Source organism: Vidua macroura, chromosome 3 (assembly GCF_024509145.1).
Source record: "Vidua macroura isolate BioBank_ID:100142 chromosome 3, ASM2450914v1, whole genome shotgun sequence".
Taxonomy (NCBI): domain Eukaryota; kingdom Metazoa; phylum Chordata; class Aves; order Passeriformes; family Viduidae; genus Vidua; species Vidua macroura.
Genome location: NC_071573.1, coordinates 43,521,776 through 43,537,952, shown reverse-complemented (window position 1 = coordinate 43,537,952; position 16,177 = coordinate 43,521,776). Strand labels below are relative to the sequence as shown.

Genomic DNA, 16,177 nt, shown 5'->3' with positions numbered 1-16,177 from the left:
AAAATTCTACCTTGGACAAAAACATTTTCCCATTCAAGGCTGAATTATATGCTGCTGTCTGTAGAGTTAGTGTTCCTCTGCCAGGGTTAAAATTTCTGACGCCATTTTGGCAGTATTTGCATGAAGAAGTGCTGGAGCACCATCAATGAGAATTTTTTCATGGGGCAGGGGAGTGCTTCCACATTAGCACTTCACAAAAATGAGGCTGACCAGGAGATCTGATCCTAGGATGGCTGCAAGGAAACCCATAACTGCAGCACCAGTGTTTTTCCACCCCTCTTTGCTCCCTTCCCAGCAGCTACCATGAATAACAAGCAGGAAAAACAGAGGCAGGTTTCGAAGAGAAATGAGGGCAGCGGTGGGGGGTGGGGGGGGGGGGGCGGGCCCGCTTATGCAAGAGTGGGTATAAAATGGGGAGCTGAGTACCCTTCCAAAATCAGAGAGTGGGGCAAAAGGAGAGCACACACCTCATCGCTGAAGAACAGGTTTGAGAGCTCTGTGTTTCTTTGTACCTTTACAGTGGCTGTTGCAGGGAGAGGTTCATTAGAAAGCATGTGTGGGCCACAGGCTTGTTTTGGATAGTGGATGCTTGTAGAACAGCCTTGCTTTCACCTTCTTGGGTTCCTTGTTGCCAGAAAGCTTTTTGCCCAAATTTGGCCCAGTGCAAATTCTCTGGCACAGCTCTCTTTAAGGGGCAAAATCCTTGGACACCAGAGCTGAAGGGCAGGATAGAGACTCCGCTTTTTAAAGTCAAAGCTCTATCTTTAAGCACACTCTCATTCCTAAAACCATGGCAACCCAATAAAAAAAAAGCCTGACAACAGAGTCCACATATAGTAATTGGAATAATGCTCATGCACTTCTGCTTAAAATCTCAGAAGTAAAATTAAAGACTTAACTGTAGTTAAGTACTACTAGGATAAAACATGTTGCAGGTATGTTCTTCATAATCTGAAACCTTCTCCTTTAGAAGAAAGTGTTAAAAGATAAAAGACAAAGATCTAAGAAGTGTGCTGGTGTGTGATGCATCTTAATAGGGGAATATTAATTGAGTGAGCACAAGTGACTGGAAAATGAGGGGGGGGAACTGTATCTGAACTTTGTAGTGGTGCATGAACATAGGGTGAAATCGAAGGCTCTTCCTCATTACTGGGGCCAACCAAATTCCCAGTGGTTGAGGAGGGAGGAGGCAAGAGGAGGACTGTGGTGAAAACAGGACCTCAAACATTACCTGGTGAAACTTCTTTTTCTAGAGAAAGCTAGGTATTTTAATTTGATTACTTTATTGATGTGGAGGCAAGAGTGGGGGCAAAAGATAGACTTCTGTGTTCCTCAAAGACACTGACCATTTTTTTATCAACAGAAAACAATAGAATTTGGTGCACAAACACCAAAAGACACCCAAGGATCAACTTGGCTGAAAACCCTGAGAATATTCAACTTTCTTTATGAGGCAGAGCCCCCAGACCCGCATGGTAGATTTGTTGTTCAGGTGACTCCTGCTCCTCCTCTTCTTCAGGGCAGCATCCCCTGCAGCCAGGGCTGCCTGTTTAGGGCTGATACTTACAGCACAAGGAGACCAACAGCTGCAGCACCACTTGGTCATGACCTTCAGGGGAACTGGAAGTAGGAGATACCCAAACAACAGCATTGTCTGGATGCTGCAGAACAAAGGCATAATGATCTAAGGAAAAAAAGTACAGTGGGTTAGGGGTTTGTGATTTCCCCTTTCAGTGTTTATTGTCCACAGCAAACATGTAAGTCTGTATTATATTTCATTAGCATCACTTGTAGCTTATTAAGCAAAGCCAGTAATTATTTTTAATAAGGATACTTTTCAGAGTTTTACGGAATACAAGGTGCCCTTGATACAGAGAGTATTGGGATGGGTTTTCTTTTCACCTGTGTTCAAGCCTCATCTAGGGGGACGGAGCAGACCAGCTCTAGCTCATAGGCTCGGCGTGGCCTGGCCATTCGTGTGCACTGCTGATGCCTGCCTAGTGCCTCAGGTGGACCCACATGGGCGGTGGTGCAGGAGATACAGATTTGGGCTGTGCTCACATCCCACCTGCAGCTCCACTGGCCTCTAAGGGACCAGCTGTCTTCCCTGGTCTGCCTGTGGGAAGGAGTCTCCAGGGTAGAGGGTAAAAAAGGTGGACCTGAAACCTAACTTGATCTCTTAGCATTTAGCTGAGCAATATGCATTTTTCATTTTTCATCCTTCTCCCTTTGCCTGTATTCTTTGCTTGACTAGAAGCATTTTAAAGCTGTCTGGGGATGGTACAAATGCTCAGGAGTTGTTCTGTGGGCAGGTGCTTCCTCAACTGAGATGCTCAGGCAGCAAGAGGACAAAACACCTTGAATGTTTCAAGCTGTTTGGTTAAGCCTTCAGCGCAAGTCAGCATGTTATACAAGCCTGGGCTCAGAACCACTTTTGGACCTCATTGTAGTGAAGGTAATCATATTGTTTAAATGAAAAGCAGGACTGCAGAGACAGAAATTTCTCATCTCTTTGGTGTCAGGCACCTGGCACACAGCCCTTGGGCTGGCAGGACTCAGCTGCCCCTGTCTCCACCTTCATCTCCACCAGCTTCAGCTGCCCAAGCACATTGAAAACATCCCCCTCTCTCAGCTTTTTCCTTGAACTCAACACGTTGCTGGGCACTGCAGTACACATCATGCCTGACTGGCCCTCTAAAATCAAAGCACAGATGATAAATCAGACCTACTCCTGTTAGAGCCATGGGACTAATAATAAAGAGCACTGAACAAGACCCAGTCTAACCAATTGCATTTATCCCTAGCTTGATTCGCTGTTTATGTGCTTAAATGGGAAGAAGGGGCACACCAAAATTGAAAGATTGTTTCAAAAGCAGCTCAAAGATCTTTTCCCAAACAAGACTTGAGAGGCTGACACTGGGAGGAATAAAGTCTTTGTAATCCAGCTCTGGCAATCTCACCTATCTGGCTTTCATCTTCTCCATTTCAACACGTCTTGTTCAAGAGGAGAAAGAACAAAGACTTGACATTCTGAACAGTTCAAGAGGGAAAGAAGGGGTAAAAATTGAGAGCTTGATCACTTTATTCTGCAGTAGCATACACATCTCACACACTGGTGGGTCCCCAGGCTGCAAGATAGAGATTAAAGGCAATTTATCTGTGAAGCCAAAAATCTGATTCAACTGTACAACAAATATAAGTACAAAGAAATCTGCATTCCTTTCAGTCTGGCACAAAATTATGTCTTTCCTATAATCAGTTATTCTGCGTAGTAAAACTGCCAGTGTCTGCCTTGGTAAATGTGTAACTGCAGGCTACACAGGTGTGCTGGGTCTGGCTAAAGGTTGTGTATCCATCCCTGGAACTTTCTGTGAAGCCGGTGTTAGGCTGGGCTCAGGTCTCATTGGCCTGAGGTAACTTCTCTCAGCCCCCAAGCTGTGATGTAAAGCAGCTTTGCGCAATGCCGTTGCAGCCGTGTAGAAAGGGCAGAATTCCACCCACCGTCCCACCACCCTGGGGGGACAGGTGTCGTGAGGAGCTTGCCTGAGGGACAACAGCATCGGAGGGACAACAAAGGGGCAACACCCCCAGGACAGAGGCGAGTACGTGCTCTTAGTGCACTTGCTTTGAGTGCTGCTTTTTCAACTCAGGTGTTCATGCTTTTCCAAAGGGCTTGGGGCTCTCTTCTTTAGCCAAATAAACCACTCTGACTTTCCACAGATGGGGCTTAGGGTAAGTGCTTGGCAGTGAGAACTGCTCCTCTTGCTTCTGCTCATGGAAAAAATACTGAACAGAGCTGGGGGCCCTGGCAGCCAGAGAGAAGTGACCACTGGGTGCCAATGGTGCCTAATGGCACAGCCTGCCTGGGTGGCACAGGGTCACCCTCCCTGCTGTGCAGGAAAGATTAAGTAATGCCTCAAATAATTGTGTGATGGAGAGAACAGTGTGGGAAGGGAATTCTTTCTAATTTGTGGCTTTTTGGTTTGTTTTCCTGAGCATGCCAATGTGAAAGATGCATTGAGTAGTCTAGAAATCCACTAGCACAGTAGCTGGGGTAACTGTGAAAGTGAAGTTGGGAAGGCACCTCCCAAGATAATTTTTTTAACCAGTGACAAGCAAGGAATAAGCTCTTTTATGCATGTCACATGCTACCAGTGGGGTTGGGGAGGTGTAGAGGGGCCAGGAGCAGAGGGGACAGCAGCACGACTGTGCTGCCCATACAGTAATTTAGAGAATGAGGTGGGAGTTAATGGGGAAGAACAATCCTTGAGTGAAGGCACAAGGACAGAGATCTACAGCAGGTCCTCCCCTGCATGCCCCTAGGGGGCAAATAGTTTCAGGCTTGACCCATAAGCATTCAGTAGGAAAACACTTAGACATCCTGAGGGACCATTACAGCACCATAAATTCCATTTGCAAAACCAGCTGTTAGATCGGAGCCTACAGCCTGGGAATGCAGATGTCCATGTTAGCAGTTAGATGTACTTAGCAAGGTATGTCTAGTTACCAAGCATCTGCACATCTCAGTTTTTGTATGTGCAACAGAGTGGTGGTACTGCAAACTGGGATATTATTAGGCATTAAATACTTGGGGACCCCTCAGGGGAAAGAATATGGTTATACATTGCTGGGAAGGGGCCAGGTCTTGAATAGCTGGATTTAAACACAAGTGCTTCCACCCTGTATAAAGTGTTGATGAGACAGACATTGCTCTGTGTCCTCTCAAAAGGCTCAGGCTACCAGAATTACAATACCTGACAGACTGGTGTGACTCAAAAAGCCTTGGAGGAAGAAAGCAGAGATCAGGGCTTGGGTACTGGCAAGGCTGATAGCATTTTGCCCATCCAATGAGCTCTGCAGAACTTGAAATGGGTGAAAGAGAGTGAACAAAGCTACAATAAACAAGGAATTACTAGTAGAATAAAAATACAGCTCTGAATAAAAGCATTCTGGCTGATGTTACATGTTACAAATGCATAATTTTCAACACATTTCAGTTTGGATTTCAAATACACAGATAAAAAGTCATATACTAGAAATCCAAGAAAGGTACAGCAGAGCTATTAGTTATCAAAAAGTTTGACATAAGAAAAGAGAGAATTCTAAAAATATAAAATTTGTCAGTGGGTATAATTTGTCTCTGTGTGTGTGTCCATGACGTTCTATTCCCAATTTGCATTATATCCTTTGTGCTAGAACACCAGAGACATCCACATACAGTAAAATTCTCTGCTTCTTGTCAGGAAAAACAAGAGCAGCAAGTGGTCTTTTACCTCAGGAGAAGACTGCTTACACAGCTGAGTAAAACTCAGCCTACCCCTTGTAACTGTATTCAGACAAGAAGGTGCAATGAAAAATGGTTTCAGTGTGAGCACATTTGTACAAGGGAGCCTGGAGTGTGTTTGCCTAGAAGCTAGAATGAATGTTTGCACTGCGCTATGAAAACATAACATGCTCTGCTAGTGCCAAATATTTTGCTGACTAGACATACAAAGCAGGACCATTCTGTGTTCAGACCTTTGGAGAACTGGTTTCCAAACCTACCTCCTGCATAACAGCAGGCACATTGCTTAGCCTGTCTATGTGTCAGCAAGGTTCAGTGCAGCAGTTTGTAGAGATGGATGGCTCTGACCAGGTCCCAGGAACAAATGTTGTTGCATTTGTTGCAAAAGAAATATTTTGCAGAAGTAGCATGATCTAGTTTGCAGGCATAACCAGCATCCACAATCATTCCCATGAAAAATCTTTAGGGTACTGCAGTGGGTAATGGAGTCACATCTGTGCTTACCATTTCCCACCTGCTACCATTGAAACTGGTGTCTGTCTCATCCTGGGCTTTTTAGGGGCAGAGTCAGACCAAAATAAATACTGAAATTCCCACCTTTGTAACTCCAACACAGCACTAGCACCTCACCCTGTGATTAAGAGAAACTGTACTTGAAACAGACTGACCAGTCTCCTTTCTTCCTAATTTTTTCTTTCAGCAGACACGGTGGAGGCAATTTTCCAACATGAATCTGGTAGCAGATCTTCTCTACTTGTATGCTTGCCTTACCGTGGTGACTTGTGACCGGGTCTACGTCCACCCTTTCAATTTGTATTGTTTCAAAGAGAGTGAGTGTGACAAGCTGGAAAAATTGGTTCAGGAGGGAAAGACTATTGTCCCTGTCTCCATTGAATCCCAAACCACACCCAAATATGAAGCTGGCATGAATGACAACAAGTTGGAAGCCCCAAGCCTCAGCACCTGGGGGAAGGAGGAACGGAGCTACTTGAGTGACTTGGTGTATGTCCTGGGCATGCGGTTTTACAGTGTGCTGCAGAAAGCACAGAGGAGCCAAAACGTGCTCCTGTCCCCAACCAGCCTCTACAGCTCCTTGGCGTCATTCTACCTGGGGGCCTCAAACCAGACAGCACTTGATTTGCAGGGTTTGCTGGGATTTGTTCCCCCCTCTGGAAATCCTGACTGCACTTCCATGGCAGTCGGAAGCAATTTCCTTTCCAGCCTGAGGACAATTGAAAGGCTTGTGAAGAGTGGGGACAAGGAGCTGCTCTTTTCCAAGACACTGTGCTTGTTCTCTGCCCCTGGCATACCCCTCTTCCAGCTGTTCATGGAGCACTTGCTCCCCAGCGCTGATGCATTCTACGCCCGAGCTGTTGACTTTGCAAATCCAGGCGAGGCAGCAAAACAAATAAATGCCTTTGTGGAGGCCAAAAGCGAGGGACAGAGCAAGGCCTTACTGGCAGACATCAACCCATCCACCCAGCTGCTGTTTGCAGAGGACATCCACTTGGCAGGTATGAGGCAGCACTGCTCCTTTTCGGAACAGGCTTGGGGAAGGACGGGCAGTAACCCTACTCCTGGGAAGGAAGCAAAGTCACACCTGCTCAGTCAGGAAAGGGAAGGGCTCAGATGAAAGGCTGGACCTCTGCTCTCCACTACTGTGTCAGGGATCTTGCCTGCACACTGCAAGGGCAATGGGGAGTGAGGAGGAGGGAGATAGCCTCCAAGAAATTTTCCTTGTCCAGGAAACTAAGGATTACGAAAGGAGTGGAAAGGTGCATTAGAAAGACTTGTGAAGCATTTCTGGCTGCAAAGGAGCTAAAAGTCATGAGGGGCCTTCAGCAAGATTGATCAGGGTGTAGCTTTAAAGAAAGCCAAAGGAACTGAGGGTAGCAGGCCAGAGGTACAGATACAAAAAAAGGCTAAAAAATATAGTGGACATGACTCCTCTAGTGGCTATTAAACACAGAAGTCTGGAGGCAAAATCTGGCTCAGGAAGCAACTGAACATCATCAGTTATGGAAGCAGGGCACTTATACAAACCTAGAATAAGGCAATCCCTTCATTGCCTAGGGTCATTCCATGCTGCTGTCCCAGAAATCCCCCTACACTACAACTGAGTCTTCTCTTCTGAGTGTAGCTGCTTTCCTAGATCCTTGTGACTTAATGTAATAACAAAGACTGCACACCTCAGACAGCTTGCCTACTTGGGAATGTATTTCAGAATACTTGCAGTGAGCCCTAAGTTCCTGAGTGGGCCTCTACTGCTAAAGGTGGAGTTGTGGTGCCCATGAAACCTTTTTGTGCCTCCATCTTCCCACTTCAAAACTGGATGTCAGTTTTTCTTTGCCTTTCATGGATGCTGTCATTCTCTCAGTGAGCTATGGGCATCAGCTTTCTCTTCATTGTAAGATCTAGTATAGATATGATACTACAAAAGTAATTGTGTTACAGACTTGGACATGGTCACAAAAGCAGTTTTCCTTCAGCAGAACCATTTTTTCCCCTCTTCTTCTCTATTGGAAACTTTTACTTGGTATAGAAACACATGTTCAAGGGTCTGCCTCACTGGGTCAGCTCTACTACCTTCTATGTCAGAAGGTGCATTTGAAATGCTGCAGTCCCACACAAGGGGGGACAAAATTGGGTCAAGAGCAAATGAATTGCACAAGCAATTATATTCTAATAAACACAGAAGATGACTTCAGCATTTGGTTTGCCATTTGGTTGTGAAGGGGCATCCATGACAGCTGATGGTGTCATGCTCCATGTCTGTCCCCATAGCTACAGAAAAGAAAAAGTACATTTGTTTCTCTGAAACACGTTATATAAGCTCTGAGATGCTATTAACAGCCATAGCATTGATAAAGTGACAGAAATCCATACAAAACAGCAGCTACATGCTCCAGTGGTGTCAAATGTTGTTCACTTACACACACAGTTTTCTTCACATTTGTAGACTTGCTGCCAAACAGGGCCTGCCATTTAGAATTCAATGCAGAACCTCAGGTGCAAGTTTCACTGAGGGCAGTAGTTTCTATAATGATGAACAGGATTATCTGCCCAGCTGGGCAGCAGCATTGATCTGTGGCAGTGAGAAGATAACATGTTGAAATGCAAAGCTGCACAGAAGTAGTGCAAGGTGAGAGCAAGGCCTCTCATAGTTGTGAACTGGGAAAGAAATTTATTTTAAGGTCTAGTAAGTGTTCGAGTATGTCCTTTTTAACCTCCTTGGCTCAGCCAACACTTCAATGTTGTGCTTACAACCTTCCCCATTGCTTTGGTTTGTAAGATGGTGAAGGGTGAGACCTCAGGCAGAGCTTGTGCTGCCTTCCCTCTCCTGAGCCCACCTGGCTGCCTGAGAGTGCTCCTGCAGCAAGGGCTGGCCCTGATGGATGTGCTTCCAAATATGCCATCAGTGCACTCGAGGGACAGAGAGGAAACCAAGCAGACCCTCTGCACAGGCCTGTGAGCCCCTGGGGACCATGTGGCAGCCTGGGAGGAAGCAGGCAACCAAGCAAGCAGAGACACTTTCCTGTCCCCAGAAAAGGCCACAAAGCCAACAGAAACACAGCAGGTTAGTCACAGTCCTGATGGTCATGGTCCCTGTACTGTGAACTTGATGCCAGCAGAAGGCAAATTAAAAGGGGGAGACATAGGATTACAGTAGCTAAATGTGATTTTATACAAGCAGTCCTTTTATAAGGCACAGTGTGTTCTTAAAAAGACCAGCTAAGGGGCAGAGGGGAGGAGGGAAGGAAGAGAAGAATCAATTTCTCCTTTCTTGATCTGTTTTTCAGTGAATGTTAAGCAAGCCTTCCTGCTCAAAGAGCCTCAGGAATTCTGGGTGGATTCAAACACAAAGGTCTTGGTTCCTATGTTGTCTATCACGGGGAAGTTCAAGTACAAAACTGATGCCAGTGGGACTTTTTCCATGGTGGAAATCCCCATCAGCAAGACGGCGCTGCTGGTGCTGTTGCAGCCCATCAATGGCAGCGACCTGGAGAGCGTGGAGTCCAAGCTGACGTGGCAGTCCTCAGCCTGGCTCCAGTGGCTGTCCCCAAGGTAGGGAAGGAACATGTGCATTCTCCCAGAGAAGGGATAATGGGATGGGGTGAGCCACACAGGGCTGCCCATTCACCTGGGGTCAGATCCTGCCAGGGAGGCTTTACTGCCGTGCACAAAGAGAAACCCCTGCACAGCCAGAGGGGTCACTTCAAAGGAGCTCCACTTTGGCGGGATCAGCTTTTTATCTAGGGGAATTTCAAGAAAATGAGCATCCCATACATGAAGTGGGATGGTTTGGGGTTTAGCAGCAGACCCTGGTGAAGTCTGGGTGAGTTCACACCTGGAAACAGTAACAGGCACCCACTGTGTTTGTGCCCACACACCAAGCACTAGTTGGAGTTGTTTTCATATGCCCATTCCCCAGGACTGCCCAACCACCATGCTTTCACAGGGAACAAGCGCTCACTTGCCTCTCTCTCTCCCTCTCTCTGCAGAGAAATTAAATTAGTGCTGCCAGCATTAACACTAGAAGACAGCTCTGATCTACAGGAGCTTCTTGCAGATATGGAACTGCCTGAACTGCTGGGGAAGGGGGCAGATTTCAGTAAGATAAGCAATGCCAGTCTGACAGTTGGAAAGGTACAGTACATATCACTGGCATTAAAAAAAAAAAAAAATGTTTCCTGCAGAGTTTCAGCCTCCTAGACAGAATAAATTTACCTAGAACTAAGCAGTCAGAACCATGTAGGGGACATGCTTAGTAGGGGACTGAGTATCACATACAGTGTATGTTCTTGATTTAGGAGAATAATGCTGATAACATCAGAGTTTTAGTTGCGGGCAAGTTGTGGGAGGAATGAGTGAGCAGCTGTGTGGTACCTAGCTGCTGGCTGGGGTTAAACCATGACACAAGGGTAACGGGATTACAGACCAGCCCAATGTAAAAGCAGTTATACAGCTTTTGCACATTATGGACAAGTACTCCAACATCTTTTTTAAACATCTATGGAGTAAAACAAATGTTTTATCATTTACTCAGACTCTCATTTGTCCCATCACGATTGTGCTCTGATGACTCCAGAGTTACTCATGTGTTTTCCCTTACAGGTAATAAATAAAACCTTTTTCAAATTGGCCAGTGATGGAACAGATCAGCCAGAAGACCCTGCAGCACAGAAAGAAGATGGGGCATACCTGGATGTAACACTGAATAAGCCATTCCTTTTTACTGTTTTTGAAAAGCAGTCAAGGGCAATGCTTTTTCTTGGCAGAGTAGTACACCCTCTGTATGAGGATTAAATGCAAACATGGAGGATAAGAAAGGAGTGGAATGATGCACATTTCCCATCACCTTTTTCTTATTCATCAGATATTTTTGTGATGCTGTTGAGTGCTCTACTTAGCTTTGAGATGAAGCAGTTAAATGTTCAAAATACAGCTTTTCGAAAGCTAACACCTTGCAACATTTCATCCTCATTCATCTATTTCGTGTGAGGTGACTCACATCCTTCCTCCAGCTTCCATTTTATTCTTTGTCTCTTGTGCTCCTAGTTCCCTTTTTGGATGCAGTGGGGCAGGGCAGTTTTTCAATGCAAAGCATAAACTTGAAAAAACAGAGAAGCAGCTTTTACTATAGTATTTTTATTTACTATAGAAAAGGACTTCTTCATTCTTTAAAAAGCTTTTTTAATAATATTGTCAGTTTTGCAAGAGAGAATCCCTTTTACATTACAGTGAAGATTTTACAATTATCCACAGAGATTTCTAGCTTCATCAGCAACATTTCCCTTTAAAATGCTGCCAACAGCACAGGCAGTCTCTGCTTGTCCCACTGAGACAAGATTTTTCTGCCTTGGAAGTAAAAACATGCTTAGAGGAAGTTTCTTCTTTCTGCAGCCCAGATGGATATGTTCACTTCTTAACTGTGTGGAAATACTAAAAATAGGGTTTGGTAGTATTAATGAGCTGTGATGGATAAATTCTCAGAGTCTGACAGAATTATCTCTGATTTTTTAGGGGAAAAAAATCCCACAAGGTCTACTCTTGCAACACAATTTCATTTCTTGGATTACTTTATAACCTGTGAGGCATTTCTTACAGCCTTATAGCAAAGGAGGACATTACTGGTTAAGAGTCCAATTCTGTAAACTTTAACATATCCAAACCGTATGTTCTTTAAAAATAGCATTAATAGCAATAATGTATATTAGTATAAATAGTGGATGTGGTGCTGCTACTTGTGAATAAAAAGATTACAGCAGTCCAGTCCAACTCTTAACAGAGTCATAAGAATTTGAAACATTAAATTGGGAAAACAGATTATTAGATGACGCTTGAATTATCAAGTGCAGAATTGGGAGACAAACCTTGGTACCGAGGAGAGCTTGGAACAAGGATTTCCACCTGTCATCTCTAGATTTATTGTTAGCACTGATGGCACTTAAAAATAACTGCAAACCTCTTTGGCAGATCATGTGAGATGTATCCTAGAGTGCACAGCAGCTTGGTATCAGTGATGTGGATATGTGACACATCCCTGATGTGTCATGGAAAAAATGCTGTAACATCATAAATAAAATAACCCTCAAGAATACTAGGACACTGCATCCATGTATTTATCCATTTATACTGCATGGACTCCTGATGCTCTAACATCTAAATACTGTACTTGTCTTATATACAGAAGTAATTAAGTATGAACATGCAGACGTAGAAAGATGCAAATAAACTCACTTCCAAGTTTCTTTGCCACAGTTTAATTGGGCTGTTGTCCATAAATAAGTTCTGGGTTCTGAAATCTGCTCCAAATCAGATTTATGTTTTTAAGGCAGGAAGTTGCATATTATCAAGCACTACAGCCAATGGTATAGCTCTAAGCATGAAAGAGCAGCTTCATACTAATTTAAATGTTATCCCATTTACTTGTTGAAGTCAGCAGGTAGCATCACCTACAAATAAGATTTCAGACCATGAAATGTTCCATTTTTATGAAGAAGGTGGAAAATAACAAGAGGGAGTCCCTGGGTACACTGACAAAGTTTAGGGAAAAATGCCTTTAGTCACAGGTGGAGGCTGCATGCTCTGGAACTCCATATCCCTGTTCAGTGGTTACAGGCAGAAAAACAAAACAAACCAATCAAACACACATTTCAGAAAATAAATTTTGTGGTGGAGAGCACCTCTCCACTGACACCCTGGAGAAGAAAAGGGAGAAGTAAAGAGCACAGACAGGGAACTAAAAGTAAACTGACCAGAATAAGGACTGCAAAGAGAGAAGTGCTGGAGCAAATGCTACAATACCAACAAGATAAGCTATCTGTACAGGTACCATTCTCCTACATATTCAAATGGTAAAAAACAACCAACTAACAAAAAAAACCCACCCAATTCCCAAGTAAGTCTCTGCTTTCTCAACAATGTATACTCTCCTGAGATTTGTTTCTGATATCAATTTTATGTGTAAAATTTTTATGGCATTTTTTACTCTTCACTCTCCTCCAATTTTACCAAATTCCTCTGTCAGGCACACCATGATGCACATTCCAAGCATCCTAGACACCACTCACATACTGAGATCCCAAATGATCCTCATCCCTCCAGTTTAACCTTGAAAATACAATAGTTGATGGAAAAAAGAGGGTAAATATTCCTCGAGTGACCCAGCCAAATACACATACTGCTAGTTATCTTTAAACAATGAGGTTAGAAGAGTCTGGTCCAATTCTGGTATAACCTACCAAGTTGAGAACCCAATTACCATTTTAGAGGAAGACGTGCCACTGCTCTTTCTCTCCTCAATATTGTACAAAAAATCTCTTCCAGCTAAATTCCTTCAAAGATTAGAAAGGCATAGCAAGTTTTCTAAAGGTCCTAGAATGGAGGAATAAAAAGGCACAAAATCAAAACTGCATTACTGTCATGAAGTGCACTTCAAAAGTTACCTAAGGAATAGAAGAAATAGGATTATGAGCAGAAGACACCTCCGTTGGAACACTTACATGGTAGATCCTCTCCTCAATAATCCATAGTGTTTGAATGGTAAATTCAGTTAACCAAAGACAAAGTTAATTCACATCTTTCTTTCAGTGGGGGTATCACACAAATTCTTAACTGATGTTTTATTCTACTGAAAGAAAATTCAATTCTATTCAAGTGAACAAAAATAAAAGATGGGGAACTGACACTGAACCAGTGATACATTTAAAGCAATCATAGGACATTCAGTAATTTTGATTTGCTACTACGCAATGTTATTTCCTGCCCCTAAATTAAAGCTGGTCTTCAATGGAAAAGAACAGAATTCAGCCTATATCCTCAGAAAGTTGATGAAGACAAGTAGGAAGCGTTGTAATTGCAAGAAGATGTGGAAAATCACTTGCAACTCAAGCCAAGTAATCTCTTTGTGCCTTTTTGGTTTGGTATACAGACTACATCCTTTTCCCCAGTTTTGGAGGAGACAAAAAAAACCTGTTCTATTTTCAATCACTAGTGTGCACCGATCTCAGAATCTGCTGCTTTGGTGACAGCTGTTGTAGAAATTTAATTGTACGGAGATGCACACCTGCTGAAGTGAGCAGTTGCACAGTGCATTTACAATCCTATAATCTCAGTCTCAGGATACAACTTAAGACATCCATTTTATAATAAGAAAACACTGCTGAAAACAACAGTAGCGAGAACTAGGAAGATGTTTCTACTCCTGACTCTTAAGAAAATTAAGAGGTGTGGGGAGACCAAGCTTTCTGTGTTCATCTATTAGAAGCCTGGAAAAATATAATACGTACACAAACTTCTTGTTCATAAGCAGTAAGGGTTACATCCACTCAGTAGTGCGTGCCTAAGGCTGAGGATTTCCACATGCCTGAGGAGACAAACAGATCTGTCATCTGACAAGCTGGTTCCCTTTGCTGTTTCTTTTTTCAGCAATAAACTTGGATGCTCCCTTGATTGTGTATGTGCCATGAATGGAGAGATGCTAAGCAAATTAGAAAAGCCAAATCCTGCTCTCCATTGCTCAAGACTGAATGCAAGCACCACCATGTGCTTTTAAGCAGCAGGGCTCTCCTCACTGCCTCCCTTCAAAATTTAGTATTATTAAAGTCATAACAGCCACCTTTCCTAATTGCTTCAAAAGCACTGTGATCACATGGTTGTGTCTTCTCAAGTAAAATATGATCAGTTCCCAACAGTGAAGAATGAAAGCCCTCAAGCTTGTGAAGGGTTTGCTCACCACAGCTCCACTTCACACAACAGCCATGCGCTACAAACTTCCTCTCTCTAAATACTTAGAAAATTTGCATAAACTGGGCATTAAGCCCCAAGCTCTCTAAATACTTTAGGAAGAAACAAGTATTTTTAATTAATAATCAGGAACTAGAATTCCAGTGTTAAATTTTCACAAGGTTAAAAAAAAAAGTAAAAAAAAAAATCAGAAAAACAAAACACAAACAAAAACAGAAAAACAGGGCATTTTTTGACTTTCAAGCCTTAAATTCAACTCCTACTGTGCCCAGACTATGTTGCCTGTCCTTCATATATGAAAGAGAAGCATCAATAGGCAGGTCTCTCTAGGTTCAAGAAAGCTCTTTGTTACTCCTTCTACTATTTAAATCATAGTAACACTTTCAAATTTCCTGCTATATAAAGATGCACCTTGCACTGATGTAACTAGGTTTGAAGTTACGAAAATTCTACACATAGGCAGGTGAGTTCTAATATATAATATAATCCAAATCAGAAATACACCAGCCTTGAATAAATTCTAGCTCAGTAAATTAAGTTTTAATTTGAAGGAAAACAGGTAGTCTGAATGTAATAACCTTTAAGTTAGATACTTGTAGTAGAAAATATTTAAAAAATTTAAAGTACTTTATGAGCTTTTGTCACACAGCCCTTCACACCAACATGTCTGTAAAAAAAAGCACATCAGTTAAATGAAAACATTCAAAATCCAAACAAGAGACAACCACATCCCATGATGAAGGAGGGCCGGTAAGTGCAAAGCAGTAATGAGAAATAGCAGAACCCTGTTCCTGCGAGTGCTTTATCCCAGGAGAGCTGGAATAATGTTTGGAAGTTTTTGACACCCTGTAAAGAGTTAAAGCACACAGCTGCCTGTCTCAAACACTGTCAAGGCCACAGACAGAAACTGCCATAAGATACCACAGCAGGAACTCAAGATAAGCACAGAAGGGATGAATTTGTGACAGGAAGCTGCTGATTCCAGACCTGTCAGTGGTGAGATCTGGTTAGCGCATCCTGGTTAACGCATCCAGACAAAATTCTCTGGCAAACTGTGGGAGAGAAAACAGGTGTTCATACTCATATCACTGCTCAAAATCACGCTAAGTTATGGGATAGATGAAGTCTGTGACCACCAACAACCCCGATGTACCCCCAGACTAATTTCTCAGGCTTCCCACCAGAGGACTGCACATGATTCACAGTGTTAACATCAGACAGCGTAAAACTCCCCCCCCCCAGGGGAGGTACCAGAGCATTCCCACCTGAACCAAAACATGTATGAATCCAGTGAACCCATGTATGAACCCTCTTTGTTTCATGGGCTTCCGCCATCCCTGATGGATCAAGATTGTGACCAACACTTTGACCAACAAACATCTAAAATGGCAATAATCGAGTCTTGTTGTTGGATCCTTGGATGGTGATGTCTTTCATCTCTACTATGTACTCATATATTTTCTTTCTTTCCTTACGTATTTTCTTAAATGATATCTTTACACTTTCATATTGTTCTGTTTCTATAGACAATAACCAAAATAGCTACATACCTTTATTCCATTGCAAGCAAACGGCTCTAAAATAAACCTGATATATATATATATATGCGTGTTACCTATATATATATATATACACACATATATA

General features: G+C 43.1%; 1 protein-coding gene across 6 annotated transcripts; it reads left to right on the top strand.

Moving 5' to 3' along the window:
- Positions 1-403: 403 nt before the first annotated feature.
- Positions 404-10,755, top strand: AGT (angiotensinogen). 6 transcript variants are annotated; one of them, XM_053972588.1, is made up of 5 exons: positions 404-485; positions 5,985-6,798; positions 9,085-9,349; positions 9,787-9,931; positions 10,400-10,755. In XM_053972588.1, the coding sequence occupies exons 2-5, from the start codon at positions 6,012-6,014 to the stop codon at positions 10,589-10,591; spliced, it is 1,389 nt and encodes a 462-aa protein (XP_053828563.1). In that variant the 5' UTR covers positions 404-485; positions 5,985-6,011; the 3' UTR covers positions 10,592-10,755. The 6 variants fall into 6 exon arrangements, with proteins under 6 accessions (XP_053828563.1, XP_053828565.1, XP_053828562.1 ...); XM_053972590.1 differs by having other exon boundaries at positions 464-485; positions 5,988-6,798; XM_053972587.1 differs by lacking the exon at positions 404-485 and adding an exon at positions 3,509-3,602 and having other exon boundaries at positions 5,988-6,798.
- The last annotated feature ends 5,422 nt before the right edge of the window (positions 10,756-16,177 follow it).

Excerpts from the sequence above, each read along its gene's own strand:
- AGT (XM_053972588.1), top strand. The coding sequence starts at position 6,012 with ATGAATCTGGTAGCAGATCTTCTCTACTTGTATGCTTGCCTTACCGTG. Across the intron at positions 6,799-9,084 it reads AGAGGACATCCACTTGGCAG|TGAATGTTAAGCAAGCCTTC; the intron begins GTATGAGGCAGC and ends TCTGTTTTTCAG. Across the intron at positions 9,932-10,399 it reads CCAGTCTGACAGTTGGAAAG|GTAATAAATAAAACCTTTTT; the intron begins GTACAGTACATA and ends TTTCCCTTACAG.